Raw genomic sequence first — 23,985 nt, 5'->3', positions numbered from 1 at the left:
TATGTACTGCTCTGTGAGTACCATGCAGCTGTACACCATATATGGCATTCCTGAGTACACAACGAAACATGTGTATCGCCCTGCCACAGCTAAACATCCAGACCCAGCCTTTTGGAAAAATAAAGCTCGTAATTACAACCAAATATAATAAAACCAATACAAACGCTGGTCTCAATCTACTCAACACAAAGAATACATTAATAAATACAAATACCGCAACCTGATATGTAGGGGTTAGTGCGGGAGTCTACTGTCTCACTTATAATACAAAACTGGGCATCTTACTCTTTGTGTAGCATTGTAAACGTATGTGGTCTTACACAGCTTGTTCTGCTCAGTTTTCGTACAACTGAAGCACCTATTGTGTTACATACATCAACAATTGTTTTTACAGTTGTACTGCTGTGTTTGCATTGGAGCACACTCTACTCTTGTACTGCTCTTGCATCCACCTACACACTTCTCATGCCATTAAATGTCATCATGTACAATGTTTGAAATACAAAACACGTCGACTCTGCTGTGTTTCGACCCAGAAATATCTGAGGTCTCCCTACCAGCAGGGTTAGGGGCCTCTGCTGTTGCAATCAGGCCTTCACCAGGACAATACAAAAAACATTGTATCCCCTTCTTTGTTTTCTTATGTTTCTTTAGCAGCTTTGTTGTCATAAAATACAATACAATCTTTTACACTGCACCATTCAAAAATGCCTGCAATCAAGCTCAAATAGGATATATTAATTTAGTGACTGGAATGGAACTCGTGATAAATCATCACTGCTGTGTTCCCTTCACCATGAAAGGAATGCCACTTTCTCAGAACCTTTCACTGTCTCTATTTCTGGAACAAATCCAATTAAAAGATTTTGAATATAAGTGCATTGTTCTTTCATGTTTGCAAACACGTTGCTAAAAGGACGGTTGGTGTATTCCACATCCTAAGTACATGGAAGAAAAACCCCTAATGTACTGCTGGATTGCACCATTTGGTTCTTGCTGCCACTCCTTTATTCAGCCAGAAGAAACCTATTGTTGCTTTCAATGAATGAGAACATTTCACTTTCTCAAGGAGCATGTGGCGTGACCGGCTCACTCTCTTTGTCTTATGCCATTGAATGACCCACACACTTCCGCTCGCTGTAGTGGCATGCTTACTCAAAGCTAAAACACACTTTCTGTTGCGAAAGAATATATATTATCAGTGTGCTGTCCTGTGCAGCTCTTATTAATCACTACTCCAACAGTAACTGAGGCTGAGTAACTACTGGGTACTGCTACGACCCCTAGTCTGAAGATTAATGAGTTCCTACGTTTCCACACTGCTGCTTACTGGCAAATGTACTGTATATTCTTTAGCAGTCCATGTGTTCCCTGAGCCAGCCGATCGCCATGGTTTCCTCACAGGTTCCACATATTATCATTTTTGATGAAACAATGTAAGTTTAAGGGAAACGCTAAAATGTTGTCCCGCTGTCTTTATGATAGTCTGGATACATAAGTCTAAACCCACACTGTTCGAGTGGGTAAATACTGCGTGTCCCTGCTAAGATAGATGTCTGTCATTCCGGTGCATGCTTCCTACTATCCATTAATGCATAAGTGTTTCCCCTGCTCAGTATAGTGCTTTCCCCTTAAGGGAACGCACGCAGCGGTGTAGCGTAGCACGCCGCCGCGTGCACTATTAATAAAGAGGGCGTTCCCGGCCATGTAATTCGCGACCGGGGAGCCCGGGCAGAGCACTTCGTCTCTGTGTGTGTCACTGGGGAAGGTGGAGGCCCAGGGCTCACGGAGCGCTACGGTGGGGGCCAGGGATTCCCCCACCGCATTACAACAGTGGCTATGAAGGTATTGTGATGCCCGGACCCGGCAGTGACTTTTTATGCTAATTTTGTTCACCAAACGAGGGGGATCTCTTTTGTTCTGAACACGGGGAGAAGGGCAGGCCACACGGCAGCAGCCATTTTGTCCCCTAACACTGGAAACTCCGCAGGGCTCCGGTGTGGTCTGTGAGTGGCATCCAGGCACAATTTTTGGATGATTGGGTAGATGATCAATGCCCCTACATGGACATACCTGATTTCTTCATGTTTTTGGGATTTTAGGTATATTTTCACCGAGTGAAGTGATGTCCCTGGGGGGAGGCCGCTATCCTGAAACTCCCACCCTAGGCCTCACTGGCTCAATTTTTGGACAACCCTATTTTGCTGAACAACCAAACAACTGGCACTGGGGAAGTCTTCCTGCTGAAAGCTGGTGGGTGCCTGTGTGCACTGGTGGAGGACAGAGTGGAGAGTTCTGAAGATCAAGGAGGCCGGAAGGCCTGAGATCATGGTCTGGAAGGTGGAAGACCATGCTGGCTGGGTGAGTTGCGGCCCCTGTGCATGAAGAAGGGGTGCCTGTGCGCTCTAACCCATGAATGACCAAGCAAATCAGGACGGGACCCAGGCTCTCCCACAATTGCAAGCACCACCACCACCATAACCTCCAGCGATGGCCCAGAAGAGGACCCCGGCAGCGCGACCACCCAGACCCGAATTTGAGGTGTCTGGCCCCCATCCAGCCTGGGGCCCAGGTGGAGGCGATGGGTGGATCGCCTGGACATGTATTTTTGGGCCACTATGGAGACCAGCGACGACAGCAAGCTGACCACACTACTGTATGCCACCGGCCCAGCAGTTCACAAGATTTCTGACTCTCTTCAGCCAACTGACACTTCGTATGCAGCAGCAAAAACAGCCCTTTAGAACTATTTCCTTCCTCTGGCCAATGAGGACTACGAGAGGTTACTGATTCTATCCACCAAACAGAAGGAGGACGAGACCCTCGACACATTTCATGGTCGCCTCAGGAGACTCTCGGTGGCCTGTGCATGGGACAACACCGATGACATGATCAGGAACCAGCTGATCCAAGGGTGCTCCTCGGGCAAGTTGAGGAGACAGGTGCTGAGGGAACCTGAAATCACCCTTCCCGCATCCTGGAGCTGGGCTGCTGCCAGGAGGTGGCAGAGGTACGTGCGTCAAGGATGGAGGTGGGGTCCCGTGCAGCTAAGTCAGAAGAAGTGTGTGCGGTGGGTTAGGGTGGCAGAGGTGCCTGGAGACCGCTTGGCAACTCCCATTTCAGGGGTGGAAAGCCAGGCGAAGCTTGTCAGAAGTGGGGGTACGACCTACCCCACCCAGGTGTGTGCCCAGCCGCAGGGAGGCCATGTGGACGGTGTGGCGTGATGGACCATTTTGCGAGGGTGTGCATGGCATCCCTGCCAGTGATGGTGCCGAGGGGCCCAGTCCGGTCTGGGTTTTTCAGACATCCCATCCACCAAACGTTGCCCAAGTGGATCAGGGGAGGAGACTGTTCAACCCGGTGAAGAGGAGGAGGAAGAGGAGAATATCTTCTTTGTTTCGAGCATTGATGCCCTCCAGTCCAAAGGCCGAAGACAGCCAAGATGTATCGTGGCTGTGAATGACTCTCCAATGTCGGTGCTGGTAGACACGGGGCCTCGGTCAATGATATGGCCCAACAGCATTATGATGCTATGCCCTGCCCCCCAGGCTGTCAACTCCGAAAGTGCACATCTTCACATTTGGGGGTTCACATCCTATTCCTCTAGATGGTGCATTTGTGGCGAGGGTTGGGCATGGAAGTTTCGTGATCAAGGCCTGGTTTTTCATCAGCACCAACACCCTACTGAGCTGTGCGGCGGCGGAAGCCTTGGGACTGGTGTGGTTCACTTATTCCGTGTATGTGGAAGACATACAAACGTTCTTGGAGAAGTACACAGGCCTCTTCCAGGGGATTGGCTGCATGGTTGGAGATCCGGTGCGACTTCGCATCAACAAGTCGGTGCAGCCCATTGCCCTCAAACAGGGTGCCATTTCATCTGAGGGAACAGGTGAACAAGGAACTAGACAATTTGGTGAACCTGGACATTATTGAGAAAGGTCCGACACCCTGGGTGTCCCCAATCGTTGTTGCCAGGAAACCCAAGCAACCAGATTCTGTGAGAATCTGCGTGGACATGAGGCTTCCCAACAAAACCATCAGGAGGGAATGCCATCTCACTCCCACGATTGATGACATTATCGCAGAGCTGCAGGGAGCTCGCTTCTTCTCGAAGCTTGACCTGAGGGCAGGTTACCACCAGATTCTTCTACATCCGGAGTCGAGGTACATCACGACTTTCATGACGCACCGGGGCCTGTACTGGTACAAGCGACTCAGCTTCGGGGTCTCCTCCGCAGCTGAGGTATTCCAAAACATTATCAGGGGGGCACTGGCAGACCTGGAGGGCGTCCTCAACATCAGTGACGACATCCTGGTGTTCGCCAAGACAGAGGTGGACCATCTACAGAGACTGGCAAAGACCTTCGAGAGGCTTCAGTCATTGGGCCTGACACTCCACCGTGAAAAATGTGAATTCCTGAGGACGAGCATAGAGTTCTTTGGATTCATGTTTAAGGAAGGAGGGGTGTCTCCATACACCAGGAAAGTGAAAGACATCAAGGACGCTAAACCACCCAAGAATGTGTCTGAAGTTAGGAGCTTTCTGGGGATGGTCACCTACTGTGGCCGGTTCATCAGAAATCTGGTATCCAGGTCGGAGCTGCTATGGGCTCTCACCAAGAAGGAAACGGCATGGCAGTGGGGTCCGTTGGAACAGGCGGCATTCGAGGACATTAAAAAAGCCCTCACCGAGGATGATACAATGGCTTTTTTTGACCCGGCACTGCAGTCCGAGATCGTCATAGACGTCAGCCCGTTTGGCCTCGGAGCGGTTCTGACACAGGTGGGGCAAGACTCCTGCATCCGCCCCTTGGCCTTTGCCAGCAAGGCCCTGTCTGACACTGAACAGCGATACTCGCAGATAGAGCGGGAAGCGATGGATGTCCTGTGGGGGTGCCGGCACTTCCGTCTGTACATCCAGGGAAGGCCGGTGACCATGGTGACTGACCACATGCCCCTACTGCCAATCCTGGCAGGCTCGTCATCAAAGTCACCGGTGAGGATTGAGAGGTGGATGCTGGCCCTGCTGGAATATGGGGTCTCGTTGGTGTATTGGCCGGGGGCCAACAACGTGGCTGACTACCTCTCTCGCCATCCGGGGAGTCACCAGGATGGAGAAACGGACAACTGTGCGGAAGACGCCAGTGACCATATTCAGCTAGTGGTCGAAGCGGCCTCTCAGAATGCCCGACCGGTGGAAGATCTGGAGGCCGCAGCGGTCAACGACAAGTGCTTCTGCATACTAAAGGCGGCCCTGCAGCAGGGGTCATGGAAAAATGTCCTGGAGTCGCTGGCAGGGGGCACACATGAAGCGAAAACAGTCCCAGAGCAGCTGTGGAAAGTACGGTAGGAGTTGTCATTCTCAGAAAAAGGACTGCTGCGCAGAGGTGACCGGATCATGGTCCTGCAGGTAAAAGTACTGGAGGTGATAGGCCTGGCACACCCGGGCCATCAAGGGGTGGCGAAGACCAAAGCCCAACTATGCCTCAAGATCTGGTTCCCCGAGCTAGAAAAATGAGTGGACGACTATGTCGCATCATGTGTGTGGTGCCAGGCAGCGTCGCCTGCCCAGAGGGAGCCAGCCATAGAGGCCATGCCACACGGCACAAGACCCTGGGCGGTGGTCCATGCGGATTTTGGATCCACATCGCAGGGGACCCACTTCCTGGTAGTCGTGGATGAGTACTCCAGATACCCGGAGGTGGAACTCATCCAGTTGGTGGCCTTCGAGCATGTGGTGGTGGTGGTGGAAAAGGTGTTCGCAGCCCACAGCCTCCCCACAGTACTCTGTTCGGACAACAGGGCTCCATTTCAAGGAGAACAGTTTGCGGCCCTAATGGAAGGATATGGGGTGCACCATAGGAAGGTTACACCCCTGTGGCCACGCGCCAATGGAGAAACAGAAGGGATGATGCGCACACTAAATAAGGTATTTCGAATAGCGCAAGGGTAAGGACAGAGGCTGGAGAGGGCGCTCTACCAATTCTTGAGGGTGTACAGAACGACCCTGCACACCTGAACGGGAGTGGCCCCTGCTGAACCCCTTTTCAAGCGGTGCCCCAGGGGGATGCTACCTGAAGTGGGGCAGAAGGAGCCGGCGGTCATCGACAACAGGTAGAGCTGGAGTGGCAACTAAGAACAGCACAAGAGAATGAAAGGAGAGGCCTACAACAACAACAACGTGCCCAGGGATGAAGTCCTGATACGTAACAGGCATCCCTGCGGGAAACTGTCACTGATTTATGAACCTGAGCCGCTTGATGTGATAGCAGTCAAGGGGTCCATGGTGACGGCGTCCGAAGGCCGAGCATCAGTCACCCAGAGCTCAAGAATCGGGGGGAGCCCAGGGCTGAGGCGCCAGCGGAACAGGACTGTGTCGACATCCCCGATGAGGGTGGGGGTGCCGAGCCCCTCCCTCGATCCCCGGTGAGGACGGCAGCCGACAGTGTGACCCCCTACACCGAGGGGAGCAGGAGGTACCCTCTGAGGACAGGGCGGGGGAAACCTGCTTGCTTCAGTGACTTTGTATTGGACTCATGAAGGTGCTCAACATGGAGGTATCTGCTGAGTAGGGAAGGGGCGTGTTTGTGAATAAACGTGCTCATGGGGAAGTTAATTATTTGGGTTAAGGGTGTTATAGTGTTAGAGGTGTTATTGAAGTTATGTAGTGTGTGGTTATGTTGTTTATTTGTCCTCATGAAAAAGGAGGAGTGTAGTGCTGTCCCCTTAAGGGAATGCATGCGGTGGCGTGACGTAGCACGGCGCCGCGTGCACTATTAATAAAGGGGGCGTTCCAGCCACGTCATTCGCGACCGGGGATCCCGAGCAGAGCACTTCGTCTCTTTGTGTGTCACTGGGGAAGGTAGAGGCTTGGGGCTCACGGAGCGCTAAGGTGGGGGCCAGGGATTCCCCCACCACATTACAACACTCAGTGCTCCACTTGCTATAAAGTTCCTGTGAAGCAATAAATGGACTTCAAACTCCTAATGACATTGCTCATGATGGGGAAACACATTGGTGAAAGCTTACCGGTGCCCAGCGCATATCTGGGCCCCCTTAACTTGAACGCTGGCGAAACTAAGCGTGGCGGTGTTCCTTCACCCTCCTGCTAGGCATTGCTACTCACCATGGCAACAGTTTACTTGCATGCCGTCACAGGCCTCGTTACTTAAGTAACGTGAGCCCCGTCTGGTGTGGATGCTTTAGATCCAGAAGACTGCATGTTAACGCATCGGCCATCTTGTAGATGGTCTTGGAGGCTGGTCAGCAGATGGAGTTTGTTATTGAGATTCCATTGCCCCTGACCACACACTTAATGCAGATAAAAATATTATTTATTACATGAGATACCCAGTTGTGTCTTTGTAAAACTGGGAGTGAGACACAAGACTCCCGTACTAACCCCCACATATCAGGTTGCGATATTTGTATGTATTTATGTATTCCTTGTGTTGAGTAGATTGAGACCAGATTTTGTATTGGTTTTATTATATTTGGTTCTTATTAAAAGCTTTACCTTTCTAAAAGGCTGGGTCTGAATGTTTAGCTGTGGCATAATCAAGCAGGGAGGCTTACATTTTTCAGTGTGTAATCAGGAATGCTACTTATTTTTTTATAGCCACATGTTACTCCCATAGCAGCACATAGTATTTTCTCTGATAGATTACTCAGAAGTGGTGGGAGTACATCACAGGGTTCCCACTGATATTGTGAATTATCTTTCATGCATGACAAAATCTATGGTCACGAGAGAATTTCAGCTAGGAGCCAATAGTGATATCTGATTTGTGCGTGGGTGGACACTAAGCATGTCATTGGTGACCTTCAGGGAGGCTTCCGGAGGAATCGGGGCACGGTTGACCAATGCTTTTTGCTCTTCTTACTGATTCAGGAGGGGACCCCATTACAGAGAATGAAGCTCTACACTGTCCTTCTGGATCTGAGAACAGCCTTTGGAACATTTTGTCAATCTCAGAATGTCCCTGCACGGTTGCTGTCATCTATAAAATTGCTCTATACAGAGAATTCTGCAACTGTACGGTATGGACCTGGGGGTGAGCAGACGCAGCCCTTTGCTGTCAGCAAGGGAGTGACACAGGGCTGTGTACCGGCACCCTTGCTCTTTTCCATCTATACCCAGGAGATTATACAGGGTTTGGTGAGGGAGTGCCAAGATTACCCTTGATGGCTGCAGAAAAATATCCAGCTTTATTTTTTACTGACGATGAAGCCCTCCTGGCGACCATCCCCCAAGGTGTGAAAAAGTCCTTACACCTTTTCCTAAGTGTAAAGATTTACACCTTGACCTAAACAAGGACAAAACTAATGTTATGGTTTTTAAGCTGAAATGTACTAAGGCTAGTGCCTTGCCGGCCGATACGAATGATCACACATTGGGGCAAGTCAAACCCTTGTTCTATCTGGGCCTTAGGTTTCATGCGTCCTGTGGTTGGTAAGTGTAGGTATCACTGCAGAGAGATATAGTGGGACTATACAATCCATTGCATTAAGCAGGGCAGCAGTTCAATATCTCCAGCATTAGAATCATATAACAGGCAGGTGCTACCTGCAGCTACGTATGGCTCCGAGCTTCGGCGCTACGTCAACACTGGGAGGTTGGATATATCTGAACATAAGTTCCAAAAAAAACGGGTCCTCCTCCCCAATGTGCTCCAACTACATTGGTTTATCTAGAACTCGAGGCCTTCCCAATTAGTGATCAGGTAGCGGTAAAGCCCGCCCTGTATTGGGTAAGACTTTGGAAAACAGAGGTTCTGGAGAAATACTGTGATGCATCTAATGTATTTGGATGGGGGCAAAAGCTCCGAGTGGGTGGCACTTGAAAAAATGTGCTCGCCTTTTGATAGGACTAAGTGATGTATGGACATGCCTGGCTGACCAAGTGGGGTTGGTCCCCAGGACTCTGAAAAGGTTGTAAGAATTGCACCAGGGGAGCAGCTTGAGTTGAAAGCAACGTTCTCAAAATTAGGGCTGAACATTTAACCCTCCGGACGACGGTTGGGAACAGTACTCATCTTGATAAAATAACCCTGATGTTTGAACAAGCATTGTATATAGGTCTGAGAATGGGGATATTGCAAATAGCATCTTTCACTAAGTCATGTTCTGATACTCACTTCGGGGCGTGTCACATGTGTGGGGCAGTAAGTGAAACTATGACGCATTACTTGTTAATCTGACCTATGAGACGCTTCTATTTGAAGCCTGTTTTCAGTGAAGTTTGTTTCAGATGCACAGGTGAGGATGTGACATTTTTAAGACAGTCCGTGCAGCTTCATGTTATTTCTACCACCGTGAGGTATACGCACAGAGCAGGGTTATTACGGCTGAGGTAGCACTGATATTTAGTATGCACAGTCTCTAGACAGTCCTCTCTTGCAGGCCTAGGATCACTGGTATATAGTGTGCACAGTCTCTAGACATAGTCCTCTCTTGCAGGCCTGGGATCACTGGTATATAGTATGCACAGTCTCTAGACATAGTCCTCTCTTGCAGGCCCGGGATCACTGGTATATAGTATGCACATTCTCTAGACATCGTCCTCTCTTGCAGGCCCGGGATCACTGGTATATAGTATGCACAGTCTCTAGACATAGTTCTCTCTTGCAGGCCAAGATCACTGATATATAGTGGGCACCGTCTCTAGACATAGTCCTCTCTTGCAGGCCCAGGATCACTGATATATAGTGGGCACCAGCTCTAGACATAGTCCTCTCTTGCGCCTAGGATCACTGGTATATAGCGTCCGGTATATAGTGTGCACTGTCTCTAGACATAGTCCTCTCTTGCAGGCCCGGGATCATTGGTATATAGTATGCACAGTCTCTAGAGATAGTTCTCTCTTGAAGGCCCGGGATCACTGGTATATAGTATGCACAGTCTCTAGACATAGTCCTCTCTTGCAGGCCCGGGATCACTGGTATATAGTATGCACAGTCTCTAGACACAGTCCTCTCTTGCAGGCCAAGATCACTGATATATAGTGGGCACCATCTCTAGACATAGTCCTCTCTTGCAGACCCAGGATCACTGATATATAGTGGACGCCGTCTCTAGACATAGTCCTCTCTTGCCCCTTATACATCACTGATATATAACGTGCGGTATGTAGCGTGCACAGTCTCTAGACATAGTCCTCTCTGGCAGGCCAAGATCACTGATATATAGCGTGCACATTCTTTAGACATAGTCCTCTCCTGCAGGCCTGGGATCACTGGTATATAGTGGGCACAGTCTCTAGACATCGTCCTCTCTTGCAGGCCCGGGATCACTGGTATATAGTATGCACAGTCTCTGGACATAGTCCTCTCTTGCAGGCCCGGGATCACTGGTATATAGTGGGCACAGTCTCTAGACATAGTCCTCTCTTGCGCCTAGGATCACTGGTATATAGTGTGCAGTATATAGTGTGCACAGTCTCTAGACATAGTCCTCTCTTGCAGGCTAAGATCACTGATATATAGTGGGCACCGTCTCTAGACATAGTCCTCTCTTGCAGGCCCGGGATCACTGATATATAGTGGGCACCGTCTCCGAGAGGTTGCAAGCTTGCCTCTCCGCTCGGAATGATTATTCCCAAACCACCAAGTTTTATTTTGATATCATTAATCAATTCATTTTTATGTAGGTTTTTATCGTGTAAGTTCCTATTGTTTATAGTACATTTATAATATATAACTAACAAGTTTTAGATTTTTTAGGTCAATTGTTTATTGTAGAAACCTCCATTTGAGTGATATCTATTTGAGGGCATTTCTTTTTCTTTTGATTCTATTCTATGACATTCGACACTGGACATCTTTTAACTTGTATTATTGCATGACTTTGTGCACTTAAAGGTGTTATGCTGAATACATTTTTATTGTTCATGATGATGATGATGCAGGTCTCTCACTGACTCCCACGATGTGTAGGTTATAGCTGAGGCTCTTAATACCCCCCCGCCTTTCTCTGTCCAGAGGTCAGCCAGGGTGGTTTTCCTTTCACCCACGTCCTTTTCCACCTTGCGGAGAATCTAGTGGGTGTCAGCTGCTCTTGAGATTGTAGGGTCTGGCGGCTTAGCTTTCCTTGCTATTGGATTTTCACCCCCCAAACCTCTTTTCAAACTGAGTGGACTTCTGGTTCTCACCAAATTGAAATATTGCTCAGGTGTCTCGTTCAAATCTATTAGCAAATAAGAGCCATGAAAGGAGGAGGATCTCACATTCTAGAATGCCGGGTTAGCTAACGGACTAGATGCTGGGCTAGCTACCAAACTAGAATCCAGGATAGCTGCTAGGCCTGCTGCTGGACATGATGCCAGGCTAGATGTTGGACAGGATGCCGGGGTAGCTGATGAGCTAGCTGCCAGGCTAGATGCCTAAGCAGGAGATTTACTTTCAGCTCACGGACCAAAGATGATTTCTTACAATCTGTTTCTTTTTCTTTTCCTTCACAGTACATTCGTTGAAGTGCTACACATGCGCTGCAACAACTAACATTGCTGACTGTAATGCCATCTCCACCTGCACATCAGGAAGTGCCTCCTGTATGAAAGTGGAAGCTACTTCAGGAGGTAAGAGATCACTAACACTGGTGCACACAATCCTCATCATTAACAATGTCTGCATACCTAAGCGCTATACTTGAGGATAAGTATGTGGCACCCACTCCTCACCATATTTGTGACGGGCGGAAGATGGCACACTCTATTCTTTCAAATGGAGAGACCCAAGGGCTGAACATCCTGGGTTAGAAAGACTGTACAACTAAATCTAAAAACTGGTCCAAATTGTGCGACACTGCTATTTACCTGGTCCCGCTCTACCGGAAGGCGTAAACCGGCCCTCCCACCGAAGGCACTCTACATAAGGCACAAGCCTGTCTGTGCCTGTCCGGGCTGTCCCGCGGCCGCAGGACACCTGACTCTGCTCCTTTCACGTCTACCCTGGTCCCTGATCTGATCACTAGAACTAACTCCTATACAGGTTAAGCCTAATTGATATGCCTGCCCCACTGCAAATAACTTGCTTTCTACCATAACACTCATCGTTGTACACCGCCACCTCCAACCTTTCACCCCTGAGCGCACTGCGCCTTTGTCCCCAGTGTATTCCATAGTCGATATGTAATGCCAGGCTTGACTTTATACGATCATTCACCTGCAAATTAACCAACTGTCAATATTGATGCAGCCCTTATGTTCTTAAATACTGTGCCTGTTCATTTACCCCTAGTCAGATGTTACAACAGTACGACCTTATACTGTAACTCTGCAGTCTGTGAAATGCCTCGTTTGATAATCCATGTATAATTAGCCTAACGTGCCTCATCCGTTTATCGTACACAATCTGTTTGAATTGCTATGCTCTGACACTATATGCATAGCTAGCGTGTAAAACTGCCTCTCTGCTAGACCTATGGCATTGCTGCTTGTTTCTAAGCCCAATCAGCTTGCGCAGCAGTACGGCCTCATCTCGCAACACCCGCTACCTGTAAAATGCCTCGCTTGATTATCCATTCGTAGCTAGCCTGACTTACCTCGCCTGACCTCATGCTCAGTCAGTCTGATTCGCCTCATTGTGTTTAGCCACGCTAACCTAGCCCGTTAAATTGCATTCTTGTAAATCTATAACAGTCAATTTCAACACGTTGCTTGCCTCTTGCTCTATCAGACTGCCTCACAGCCCCATTCTACAACAGCCATAGTTTTGCTTAATGCCACAACTTTGCTCAGCTATCTGATAAAATGTGTCACTTGTTCAAACAGCTATAGCCTGTACAATACTATGCTATGAGCCTAGTTCTCCCAGCAACTCTGCCCAGCTAGCCAGCACACTGAACACAGCTCTCCACTACTTGTACCTAACTATGTACCTGCTATACATACTACGATATACACTGTTACAACTGGGTATCAACTGGGTATCACCGATCACGCCCTGGCTTGGCTGACCTCCTACCTCTCCGATCGGCCCTCCCAGGTCCAACTTGGGTCCTTCCTTTCCTCCATCTCTATATCTACCTGTGGTGTTCACCAGGGGTCTAACCTCTCTCCCTGTCTGTTCAACAAAAATCTGGCACTTCTTGACCACCGCATTGCCGCTCTCTGCCCCAACCTTCAGTGCTATGCGAATGACACTCAGTTCATTTTCAGGCTCCCTTCAGCCACCTATTCTCCTTCTCTCATCTCTGACTGTCTGTCCACCATCCAGGAGTGGTGTGCCGCCAATGATCTCTGCCTTAATGCCAGTAAGACTGAGATTCTCCTTTTCGGCACACCTAATCCCTCCTTTCCTGTCACTCTCTGATCTGTCTCTCTTGGACCTCTTCCTGCTCCCACCTGTGAGGCAAAAATCCTCGGGGTCATCTTCGACTCCACACTTTCCATCTCTCCTCACATCTATAACATCTCTAAGAAGTCACTCTACCAGCTGCACCTCCTCAGAGGTATTCTTCCTTTCCTCTCGTTCCCCCAGAAGCTCACTGTCTCCAGAGCTCTGGTTCTCTCTAGGCTGGACTACTGCAACAGGCTCTTTCTAGATCTGCCTGCCTCTACTCTCCGCCCTCTGCAACTCATCCAAAACAGGACTGCGAGACTTGTCCTTGGCCTGAAGCCACAGATCGTATCTCTCCAGGACTGAAATCTCTGCACTGGCTCCAAGTGGCGGCGAGGATTACGTTCAAAACCCTTTGCATCGTCCACAAGACCTTCTGGGGCCTGGGCCCTCAATACCTTCAACTCTCTCTTCCTTAATATCTTCCTTCTCGAGCTCTTCACTCATCCGCCTCAAACCCCCTCAGGGTTAGTCACTTCCCCAAGCAGCGAGTTTGTGGTAGATCTCTCTCTTCTGTTTGGGCCTCTCTTTGGAACATCCTCCCTGCCTCTGAAACTTGAGGAGAGCCATCTCCAGTTCCTGAAGACCCTCAAGACCTTCCTCTTTGCTTCTGCTTTCTCTCCTCTTCTCCCCTGCTGATCTCCTGGCTGAATCTGAAACTGCACTGGTTACCTGGTACCCTCTGATCTCAGGCCCAGGTCCCCTCCCGCCAGTTGCACACCTGCACTGCCCCCATGGCAATCCTTGCACTCGGGGGCTGTTTCTGTATCTCTACAGCCCGTACTAGCACTCGACACTTGATGTCTGCACTTACCCTTGCACTTGCCACCAGCTGGTTGCACTTTATTTATTGTCTTTATTTATTTTACTGTTATCCTATGCACTGCACTGCCCTCTCCTCCCTTCCCACTTGCACCTTTCCCCTTCCCCCATCCCCTGCACTTGCGCGATCTTAATGTCACCTGGCCTATTAGGATCGCTGTCTCTGTCTTCCCTCTGTTTCCCCTCCCTTGCCTCGTTGCGCCTTGAAACAACATGCTCAAAATCATTTGCACCTCCTTGAACATGAGCAGTAGGCTCCCATCTCAGATAGCATTCCCCCTTCAGCGTTTTTGCCTTCCTGCCTGCACTCTACCTCTAAAATCATTCCCATCACCACAACATCACCGCACAACCCCTACCTCAACACACCGGCCCAATGGCTTAAACAATTTGCCTCCAAACCCACACCGAATCAACCCTGTGCACTGAAATATAGGAATGATAGATTAGGCACCAGATTTCTTCCAGTCCCATCAGCATTCAATACTATTACCACGACTAAAGCTCATACTACCTCTATTAAACCAGCGGACATCCCCAAGAATGTATCCAACAAGGGTACCTCGCCTAGGGAATTGACTGCCTCTGCTAACAATAAATGCAGCCTTGACAATCCACCCTTCCCATTAAGGGCACACTGATCAACTCTAGATCACTTCCAGCACATGCCTTAGATATCGCAGACTATGTTACAGCACAAGACCTCGACGTCTTAGCGATCACAGAGACCTGGCTAGATGCTGCAGCTGGGCCTTCTCTCCCTCTCGCTATCCCTAATGACTGCTCCATCACCAGATGCGATAGAGATTCTAACCAAACAAAAGGCGCGGGTGTCACCTTCATATCCAACACCTCCTTAGGCCTCAGACCTATATAGAGCCAAACATTCCCCTCAGCTCAATTACTGTCCGACAAGCTCCCTGTCTCAGCCACCCAAACACTTACCATGCATCTTATCTACAGGCCGCCTGGGCTAGTATCTTCCATTGAAGAAGATATTACCACACTTATCTCCACAAAACCCAAGCTAAGTTCTCAAATCATTCTACTGGGTGATCTCAACCTCAGTTTCCAAGACGCTAAGTATGCTAAAGCTCTAGCTGAGGAAGCTGCTCCACTCGAGGACAGCTCCTAAAAGCTCCTAAAATCAGCTCAATTACTGTCCGACAAGCTCCCTGTCTCAGCCACCCAAACACTTACCATGCATCTTATCTACAGGCCGCCTGGGCTAGTATCTTCCATTGAAGAAGATATTACCACACTTATCTCCACAAAACCCAAGCTAAGTTCTCAAATCATTCTACTGGGTGATCTCAACCTCAGTTTCCAAGACGCTAAGTATGCTAAAGCTCTAGCTGAGGAAGCTGCTCCACTCGAGGACAGCTCCTAAAAGCTCCTAAAATCGGTTTTTAAACGATTATGTTTAAAGTATTCTGTTTTTAGTATTGCGCTATTGATTTTATTGTTACTTTTCCTGTAATTATAACTGTGCAATAGCGTGTTTAACATGCCTGGATGAATGAAGATTTCGAACGATTGAAGGCTCCGAGTGACTGTTTACTCTTTCGGCAGTGCCGAGGGGAATCCCCTGGGCTCAGACGACTCTCCAGTCCTCTTTCTTTGCCCTGGGCTCAGCCTCCGCCTCCCGCCTCGTTTCCATCCCGATCCAGGCACTTATGTGCTGGATCGGCCGCCCGCGCACACTGAGGAAGCTGCTCCACTCGAGGACAGCTCCTAAAAGCTCCTAAAATCGGTTTTTAAACGATTATGTTTAAAGTATTCTGTTTTTAGTATTGCGCTATTGATTTTATTGTTACTTTTCCTGTAATTATAACTGTGCAATAGCGTGTTTAACATGCCTGGATGAATGAAGATTTCGAACGATTGAAGGCTCCGAGTGACTGTTTACTCTTTCGGCAGTGCCGAGGGGAATCCCCTGGGCTCAGACGACTCTCCAGTCCTCTTTCTTTGCCCTGGGCTCAGCCTCCGCTTCCCGCCTCGTTTCCATCCCGATCCAGGCACTTATGTGCTGGATCGGCCGCCCGCGCACACTGAGGAAGCTGCTCCACTCGAGGACAGCTCCTAAAATCTCCTAAAATCGTTTTTTAAACGATTATGTTTAAAGTATTCTGTTTTTAGTATTGCGCTATTGATTTTATTGTTACTTTTCCTGTAATTATAACTGTGCAATAGCGTGTTTAACATGCCTGGATGAATGAAGATTTCGAACGATTGAAGGCTCCGAGTGACTGTTTACTCTTTCGGCAGTGCCGAGGGGAATCCCCTGGGCTCAGACGACTCTCCAGTCCTCTTTCTTTGCCCTGGGCTCAGCCTCTGCCTCCCGCCTCGTTTCCATCCCGATCCAGGCACTTATGTGCTGGATCGGCCGCCCGCGCAGCGGGCGGGCGCAGCGGGCGCGCCGCCAGCGCGCCGAAGGCGCGCTTAAGGCAAGCCCGTCTGTGCCCGTCCGTGCGGGGACGTGTTGGAAGGGCTACCTAGATAGAAAATTTCTAATTTCCTTGGCTCACCCCAACAACAGGTGGCCAGTTGGCTGGAACCACAACGCAGCCCCACTCACCCCCTCCCCCACTAGAAGCACCCATAGCATTGAGTCCACGCTGGACACCCTCACCCTGTGCCTGCTTAACACAAGGTCCCTTCCCGCCCATTCGGGTGAAATCTGGGACCTGTTAACAAATAGGCAACCAGCTTTTTTATGCCTTACCGAAACCTGGCTGACACCGAGTTCAGCACCTACGGTAGTGCAAGCCCTCCCCCCCAATTACCGTATCACCCACTATGATCGCCCGCCCCCCAAGCGCGGTGGAGGCGTTGCAGTTATTTCTAGAGACAAGTACACAGTTAGCCAGTTACCTTGCTCACATACACTCAATATGGAAGCCCTCCTTTGTCGATGTGAGCTATCGACATCATGTGCCACCCACCTTCTGCTTATCTACCGCCCCCCGGGCCCTATGGGAACTTTTGGGAAGGACTTAGCCAACCTTATTGCCGTCCTAAACCTGCAGTATACCAATCTCGTGGTATTAGGCGATTTTAATCTGCATTTTAACCCCCCAAGATCAGATGAACTAAACTTGCTTTTGGATAGCCTCTCTGATCTTCATTTCTGTTCTTTGAACCAAGCACCCACCCACCTTCATGGAAATACTCTAGACATGGTATTTGCCAATGATGCTCTACTCGGCCCTGGCCTTATTGAGCCAGTGACTTGGTCTGATCATCATCTGATTTCATGCCCGTTTATTCTAGCCACTCCTGTCTGTAAAGCTCTCCCCCCCAAGACATTGCACCGCTCCTGGCGATCAGTTGATCCCAAGGCACTTGGGGCCTGTATCGTCTCTAAGTGTACCTCCTTGGGACCTGTATCTCTATCCACGCTCTCAACATCGCTGCTATCCGCCGCCAATGTTCTCGCTCCACCTAAACTTACCCAGAGTCGGAGATTACTCTCTCAGCCCTGGTTTACAGATCAGCTTAAAAACGCCTGCCTGTTACTTAGACAAGCCGAACGCAAATGGCGAGCTAGTTATGACCCTCTGCTTAAAGATTTGTATAAGCTCAGTCTTTCCACCTACCTAGCCAATGTCAAGCTGGCTAAAGCCACTTTTTTTGCCCAACAAATTGAAAGTGCTCTATGTAAACCTAAAACACTATTTTCTATTGTTCAATCACTTTCCTCCTCTGAACCCCTTACTTCGATGGTCAAACCATCGCAAAAGCTATGCAATGACCTAGCATCTTTTTTTATTACGAAAATCGATGTGATACGATCTAACATCGCCAAATCTCTTGCTATGCAATCTTCTGGCACCACTAGCTTTGTGCCACTCACCCTCACTGACCCCCCTGCCAGCTGGTCTACCTTTCCTCTATTCACGGAGGTAGAGGTTCTAGCAGCGATTCTTAAAATTAAATCCGCTTCCCCAGAGGATGCTATTCCGGCAAGTATGATGAAGACTATTGCCCCAGACATTCTGTCTGACGTCACAGCGGCTATAAACAACTCATGCCAGTCTGGTCTGGTTCCTCCGGAACTTAAATCTGCTAGGGTTATTCCCCTGCTTAAGAAGCCATCTCTTGATCCCACTATCCCCTCTAATTTCCGCCCCATATCCCTGCTCCCGTTCCTGTCTAAACTCCTGGAATCTCTGGTCACGCCCCTTCTCTCCTCCTTTCTGGAATCTTCTAAGATCTTCAATCCTGCCCAAGCAGGTTTTAGGCCAGGAAGAGGAACAGAGAGTGTGCTTGTCTCAGTGCAAGATGACATGTCCAGACTTGCGGATGCAGGTGGTGTTGGAGCTCTGATTCTGTTGGATTTGTCCGCCGCATTTGACACAGTGGACCATCCTATTCTCCTTTCACGTCTAGCACAAATCGGGATCTCTGGATCAGTCCTGGCTTGGTTTACCTCCTTTCTTGCAGACCGCACTCAGACCCTTGCTATGCCCCCTTTTCTTTCTGTCCCTTGTGCCCTCACCTGTGGCGTCCCCCAGGGATCCTCTCTTTCCCCTATCCTATTCAATATCTACATATGGGCGCTGGTCTGCCTTATCCGCTCGTATGGACTTAATTGCTATTCCTACGCGGATGATACCCAAATCCTGATCCGCCTGGATCAAGATCATATTAAGGTCTCAACTTCTCTTCATGATTGTTTGGCATCAGTCGGTGTCTGGATGGACCAAAACTGGCTCAAGCTTAATGGCGACAAGACTGAGGTGATGATGGTGGGCTATCCTCCCTGCCCGTCATTATGGACCCCTGCTTTTTGGCCTACTTCACTGGGCCCCTTGCCCTGTCCAGTGGACAAAGTAAAGAACTTAGGAGTCATTCTTTCCACCTCCTTGTCCATGACAAATCAGGTCTCTACGGTCTGCCAATCCGCCCACCACCAGATTAGGGTACTTAAGAGGGTCCTTCCTATGATCCCAGAGGCTATGCGCCCTCCTGTGGTTGCTGCATTAGTCCTCTCACGGTTGGACTATTGCAATTCCTTATACCTCGCTCAGCCGACAGGCCTTCTTCAACGTCTCCAACGTATACAGAACCTGGCAGCTAGACTGGCCACAGGTTCCCCCTATGGAGCTCATATCTCGCCAGTGCTTCGCCAACTCCACTGGCTCCCAGTGGCCCAGCGAGTTAAGTTCAAATCACTGTGTATTGTCCACCGAGCAATCCATGGCCTAGGTGCTGAGTTTCTTCAAACTAAATTTGTCCGCTATATTCCGGAACGCAACCTTCGTTCCCTGAACACCAATCTCTTGGTGGTTCCTAAGTATACCCGGGAAAGACTCGGTGGCAGAGCCTTCTCCATTGCTGCGGCAAGGCTGTGGAACTCCCTCCCACTGCCACTCAAATCTATCTCCAATCATTTGGCTTTCAGGAAAGCACTGAAAACTACCTTATTTTAGCTCTCTGACCACTACTGTGCTTCCCGTTTGATAGCTTCCTCACCAGCGCCATGATGCCCTAGGGCGACCGTGCGCTCTACAAATTCAGGTAACATAACATAACATAACATCGCTAACACGATCGCGGAACTTGTTTTCCTTCACTGCATCTCAGAACCCACTCACATTAAAGGTAGGACCCTTGATTGGCTCGCAGACCTCAACTACAGCATCAACATCCTATCCAACATGCCCTGTGCCGGGTCAGACCACCATCTGATCTCATTCACTATTAAGAATGATTATCAGCGCACCAATCAGAACCTCTCTCCTCCAATTTGCATGTGGAACAACAGGGACATAACCAGAGAGAAACTGCTTCCACTGATACTACCCATCTTCAACAACTCCACCTAATCCCACACAGACCCCACTGCGTTAGTTGATATATACAATCAAACCCTCCTCAAGGCTATCAATACTATTGCCCCACTTAAACTGCAGAAGCCGAAACCGGGCGCACACCTTAACTCCTGATTTACGCCGCACCTCAGAGCATTACGCAACAATAAAAGCAACGCTGATTCTGGAATGGTGGTCAAGGTGGAAGCAGCTTGAGCCCTCAGCTCCTGGCCTCATCCCTGAAGCTATTTATTGCTGATATGAACTCCAAGAAAAAGATCCTGGAGCCTGAAAATCCTACTTCTTAAAAACAGAAACAGATTGCAGAAATGGATGAGGAGAATCCAAGTATTCAAGATTTGTACAAGCTGATGCGTCAGGTGGCCATGGACATGGTTGAAGTTAAGACTACTGTGGCTGAATTAAATGGAAAAGTCACCCATTTGGATGCACGGGTAACAGATTTGGAAAAGAAGTCCTCTGATATGGGATCTGAAATGGCTGGGAGTTATGGAGCCTACAAGACTTTGAAGGCTGATGTCCAGAAGGAGAAATATCATCGCCTGGATATGGATTTGAGATTGCGAGAGAGAAATCTTAGGCTGGTTGGAGTTACAGAGCATTCAGATCCTAAAAGTGAAAATCTGCTGCCATTGATTTTACAGATTTTTAAGGAATTCTATGGTGTGGCTTCTCTGGAGAGTGACAATGACCATGTTTATCGGATTGGTAAACTTCCTGGCCTGAAGCCTAGGCACATCCTGGTGTCTTTCACAATCGCGAGGATGAAAGAATCGTTTTTAGTTGCTTCTAGGAGCAGGGACTCTGTCCTTTTTAAAGGCAAGCCTATTTATGTGTTCCCTGATTACCCTAAGGAGGTGTTGGAGGCGAGGAAGATGTTTAAGGGAGTGAAGGAACGAGCCAAATCTTTACAGATAAAGGCTTTCCTGAATAGATTTAATAATCTCACTTTGGTTTTGCCTGATGGCAATAGATCCACTTCAGATCCTCAAGAAGCCCTTTCTTGGCTGGAGAAGGTCCTTGTATCTGACAATATTGTTGCTAACTTTTTTTAAACTTTTTGTTATATTTGGTTTTATATGTATATACTTTGTATTGGTCAAAAATGGCGCACAGCAAGGATTTCAGTTACCGTTTCTTCGTTTATTTTGGAACCTTTCCATTGTCGTGGTTTCGTAAGATGCATGCAGCATTATTCACAGAGTAAAGCACCTTTGTATGGATCCGGTCAGCTGACATGTTGTGGATGCGGCTCTGATTGGCAGCGTCGATATCCGGAAATGGCTTACGCTGCATGAGCTGTGTCTCCCTCTGTTCTGTGCGGCCATCGCAGCTGAACTGCTCTCGCTAGCTCCGTGCAGGGCGTAATAGCAACGTCATCGCCAGCAGGTCACGGCTGAGAGATGGACTGCGTCCACCTTTTCCTGTTTGTGACACTCTGAGTCACCGTGACATTCGATAAAGCCACATGGGTGACGAACTACATGTGACCGGTGAGTTGTGTGTGCTATTATTCTGCATGTGCTGCTATGCTGCTGTGCCTGGATTCGTTGAGCCGACCTGGTATGCGTATATCTGATGATACGGAAACTTCGTGGAGAATAGGGGGAGCTGGCACCTTGTCTCACCCACCCTCGACATTGGCAACTTGGTGTAATGCGGGTCTCCAGGATGACTCGCTGCCCCCTTCCTCCGCTATCTTTTATACCTTTCAATACCTTTCAATATCTGCTAGGTCCAACGGGCGCTTTGTTCTGGGATTTGGAGGTCTTGCTGCTGACTGCCAGTCACTTGGAAGCACACCAGCTGGATAGGTTAAGTATTCAGATGTGGAAATGTTGTCATCTTTTACAAAAATGTGTTTGTTCATTTTGAACTGGAGGGATTAGCTTGGGTGAAGACGGTGCTTTCTGCTGATTGTCTACTGTCAGCCAACGCACTCCTCCCCGACTGCTGTTGTTTTCAGCTTTTTGGTGGCTGGCTAGAAAAGTTACGAACAGGCCGGAGGAGAGCATCCATTCCTTCTTTGGATTCACAAACAATTTGGTGGTGCATAATAACATTATTTAGTTGATGAGGATGGGGTGTTTGCGAGCTCCTTACCAATCAGCATGGATGCCGTTTGATGAGGCCAACATTCACAATGTGTAACTTGTCATTAATAAAAAAAACACATTTTCATTGCACTGCGACTGAATTAAATGAAGACTTTATTCATGTGTACGCTTCATCGCTGTTTCATGCACGGCCGGAATTTTAGGACCTTTTCCAGCTGTACAGTCTGATCTCATGCTCATGCTACACCATTTGACAGTCGTTTTTACATCTGTTTGCATGCTGCGATGATGTTACTTGGGCTGTTTGAAATGGTGGCTTTATGGTGTGCACCTTTAATGTTGGGATCTTGTGTGTTTGTGAGGTAGGAGACATGCTTATTTTTTGGTTCTTCTGGGGAGATGGGTTAGCAGACATGGAGTATGATTGTTGCTTGACTTGTGGACTAGTGTGGGATTTAATACATGGCGATTCCCTTGGATTTTGGAGTGGTGCCTGCGGTATTGGGATGTTCTTCTTTGCTTCTTCAGCATTGGCGTCCTTTTTCTGTTGCAGGGGGTTTGGGATTGTTTCTTTTTTGTTGTCTTTTGTGTTGTTAGTTTTTAGTTTTTAGTTTTTTTAGACCTCTTGAATTTTCTGTCATGTCTGCTGCTGGGAGATCTCGGCTTTTGATATCTTCCTGGAATGTCAATGGGCTGAATAACCCTGTCAAACGGCAGAAAATGTTGAGCAGCTTAATGGATATGCAGTGTGATGTTTAATTTTTACAAGAGGCGTTCAAATGCACGATGAGAGGCATTACTTTAGGCTTATCCTGTGGCAGGAGGAAAACATTGGCAAATGTGCAGTTGGAAACGGATGCCGATATTGCTGAAGTGATGAGCGGTTTGATTTGTGATCCAAATGACATTGATAAGAGAATGGAACTGAGGAGATTGAAAAAAAACCTGAATGATATTTTGGACGCTAGAGCCGAGAAGGATTTATATAAAATCAGAAGTGCTTACTTTGAGAAGGGCGAGAAGTGTGACAGATGGCTTGCTTACAGATTGAGGCAACAGATTTCGGAGGGTGCCATTACTTCTATAAAAGGTTTGAGCAGGGTGATCACTTTTGATCCATGTGAGATTAATGCTGTTTTCAAGGATTGCTACATGAACTTGTACGAGAATGAGGATGGTATTACTGGTCGTGGCGATCCCAAAAGTTTCTGATGATGATATGGCTGGCTTGAACCGGTCGGTTACTGTAGATGAAATTAGGATTACTATTGCTGGATTGAATTCTGGGAAAACACCAGGGCCTGATCGTCTGCCGGCTGAGTTTTACAAGATTCCTCCTGAAGCGGCATTGGGGCTCTTGAGGGACAAGTATGTTGAGTCCAGGGAGGTGGAATTTCTTCCAGAATCTACCAATCATGCTACCATTTCAGTATTTCTGAAGAAAGAAAAGGATAGTGTCTTACCTTCCAGCTACCGGACGATAAGTTTAATAAATACTGATAACAAGATCCTGGCTAACGTACTCGCTTTACGTATTGAGGATGTGATTCAAAGACTTATTCACACAGATCAATCTGGTTTTATTAAACATCATAGTACTTCTAGCAACATTCAGAATCTTTTGTTGACCTTGTCTCAGGCCCAGAATTTGGATGATGATGTGGCTGTGTTTTCTTTGGATGCCGAAAAAGCTTTTGATCGTGTTAATTGGCAGTATATGTTTATGTTGCTGAGGGCTATGAATCTGGGTGATGAGTACATTTCTTGGATCTCCCTTTTGTATGCTCGTCCTACAGCGAATGTTAAGGCGAATGGTTTTTTATCTGGAACTTTCAATCTTTGGAGGGGCACTAGACAAGGATGTCCACTTTCACCCTTATTGTTCGTGCTGGCTACCGAACCGGAGCTATTGCCCTGAGGAATGATTTGTAC

At 48.3% G+C, this 23,985-nt stretch overlaps 1 protein-coding gene across 6 annotated transcripts in view; it reads left to right on the top strand.

Annotated features, from left to right (window-relative positions):
• LOC138498132 (lymphocyte antigen 6E-like) overlaps nt 1-23,985 on the top strand; it is a 1,052,795-nt gene that overhangs the window by 7,211 nt on the left and 1,021,599 nt on the right. For 4 of the 6 annotated variants that reach the window (XR_011278706.1, XR_011278707.1, XM_069622000.1 and 1 more), the window contains one exon: nt 11,459-11,575. The exons of the other annotated variants lie outside the window; for them this stretch is intronic. Coding sequence is in view for 2 of the 4 variants with exons in the window: in XM_069622000.1 (XP_069478101.1) it covers nt 11,459-11,575 (117 nt within the window). In the remaining 2 variants the exon portion in view is untranslated. The remainder of the gene's footprint in view (nt 1-11,458; nt 11,576-23,985) is intronic. 6 annotated transcript variants of the gene reach the window in all.

This window comes from Ambystoma mexicanum, chromosome 5q, assembly GCF_040938575.1.
Source record: "Ambystoma mexicanum isolate Mex_15411 chromosome 5q, UKY_AmexF1_1, whole genome shotgun sequence".
In the NCBI taxonomy this organism is placed as follows: domain Eukaryota; kingdom Metazoa; phylum Chordata; class Amphibia; order Caudata; family Ambystomatidae; genus Ambystoma; species Ambystoma mexicanum.
This window is presented reverse-complemented; position numbering and strand designations above follow the sequence as displayed.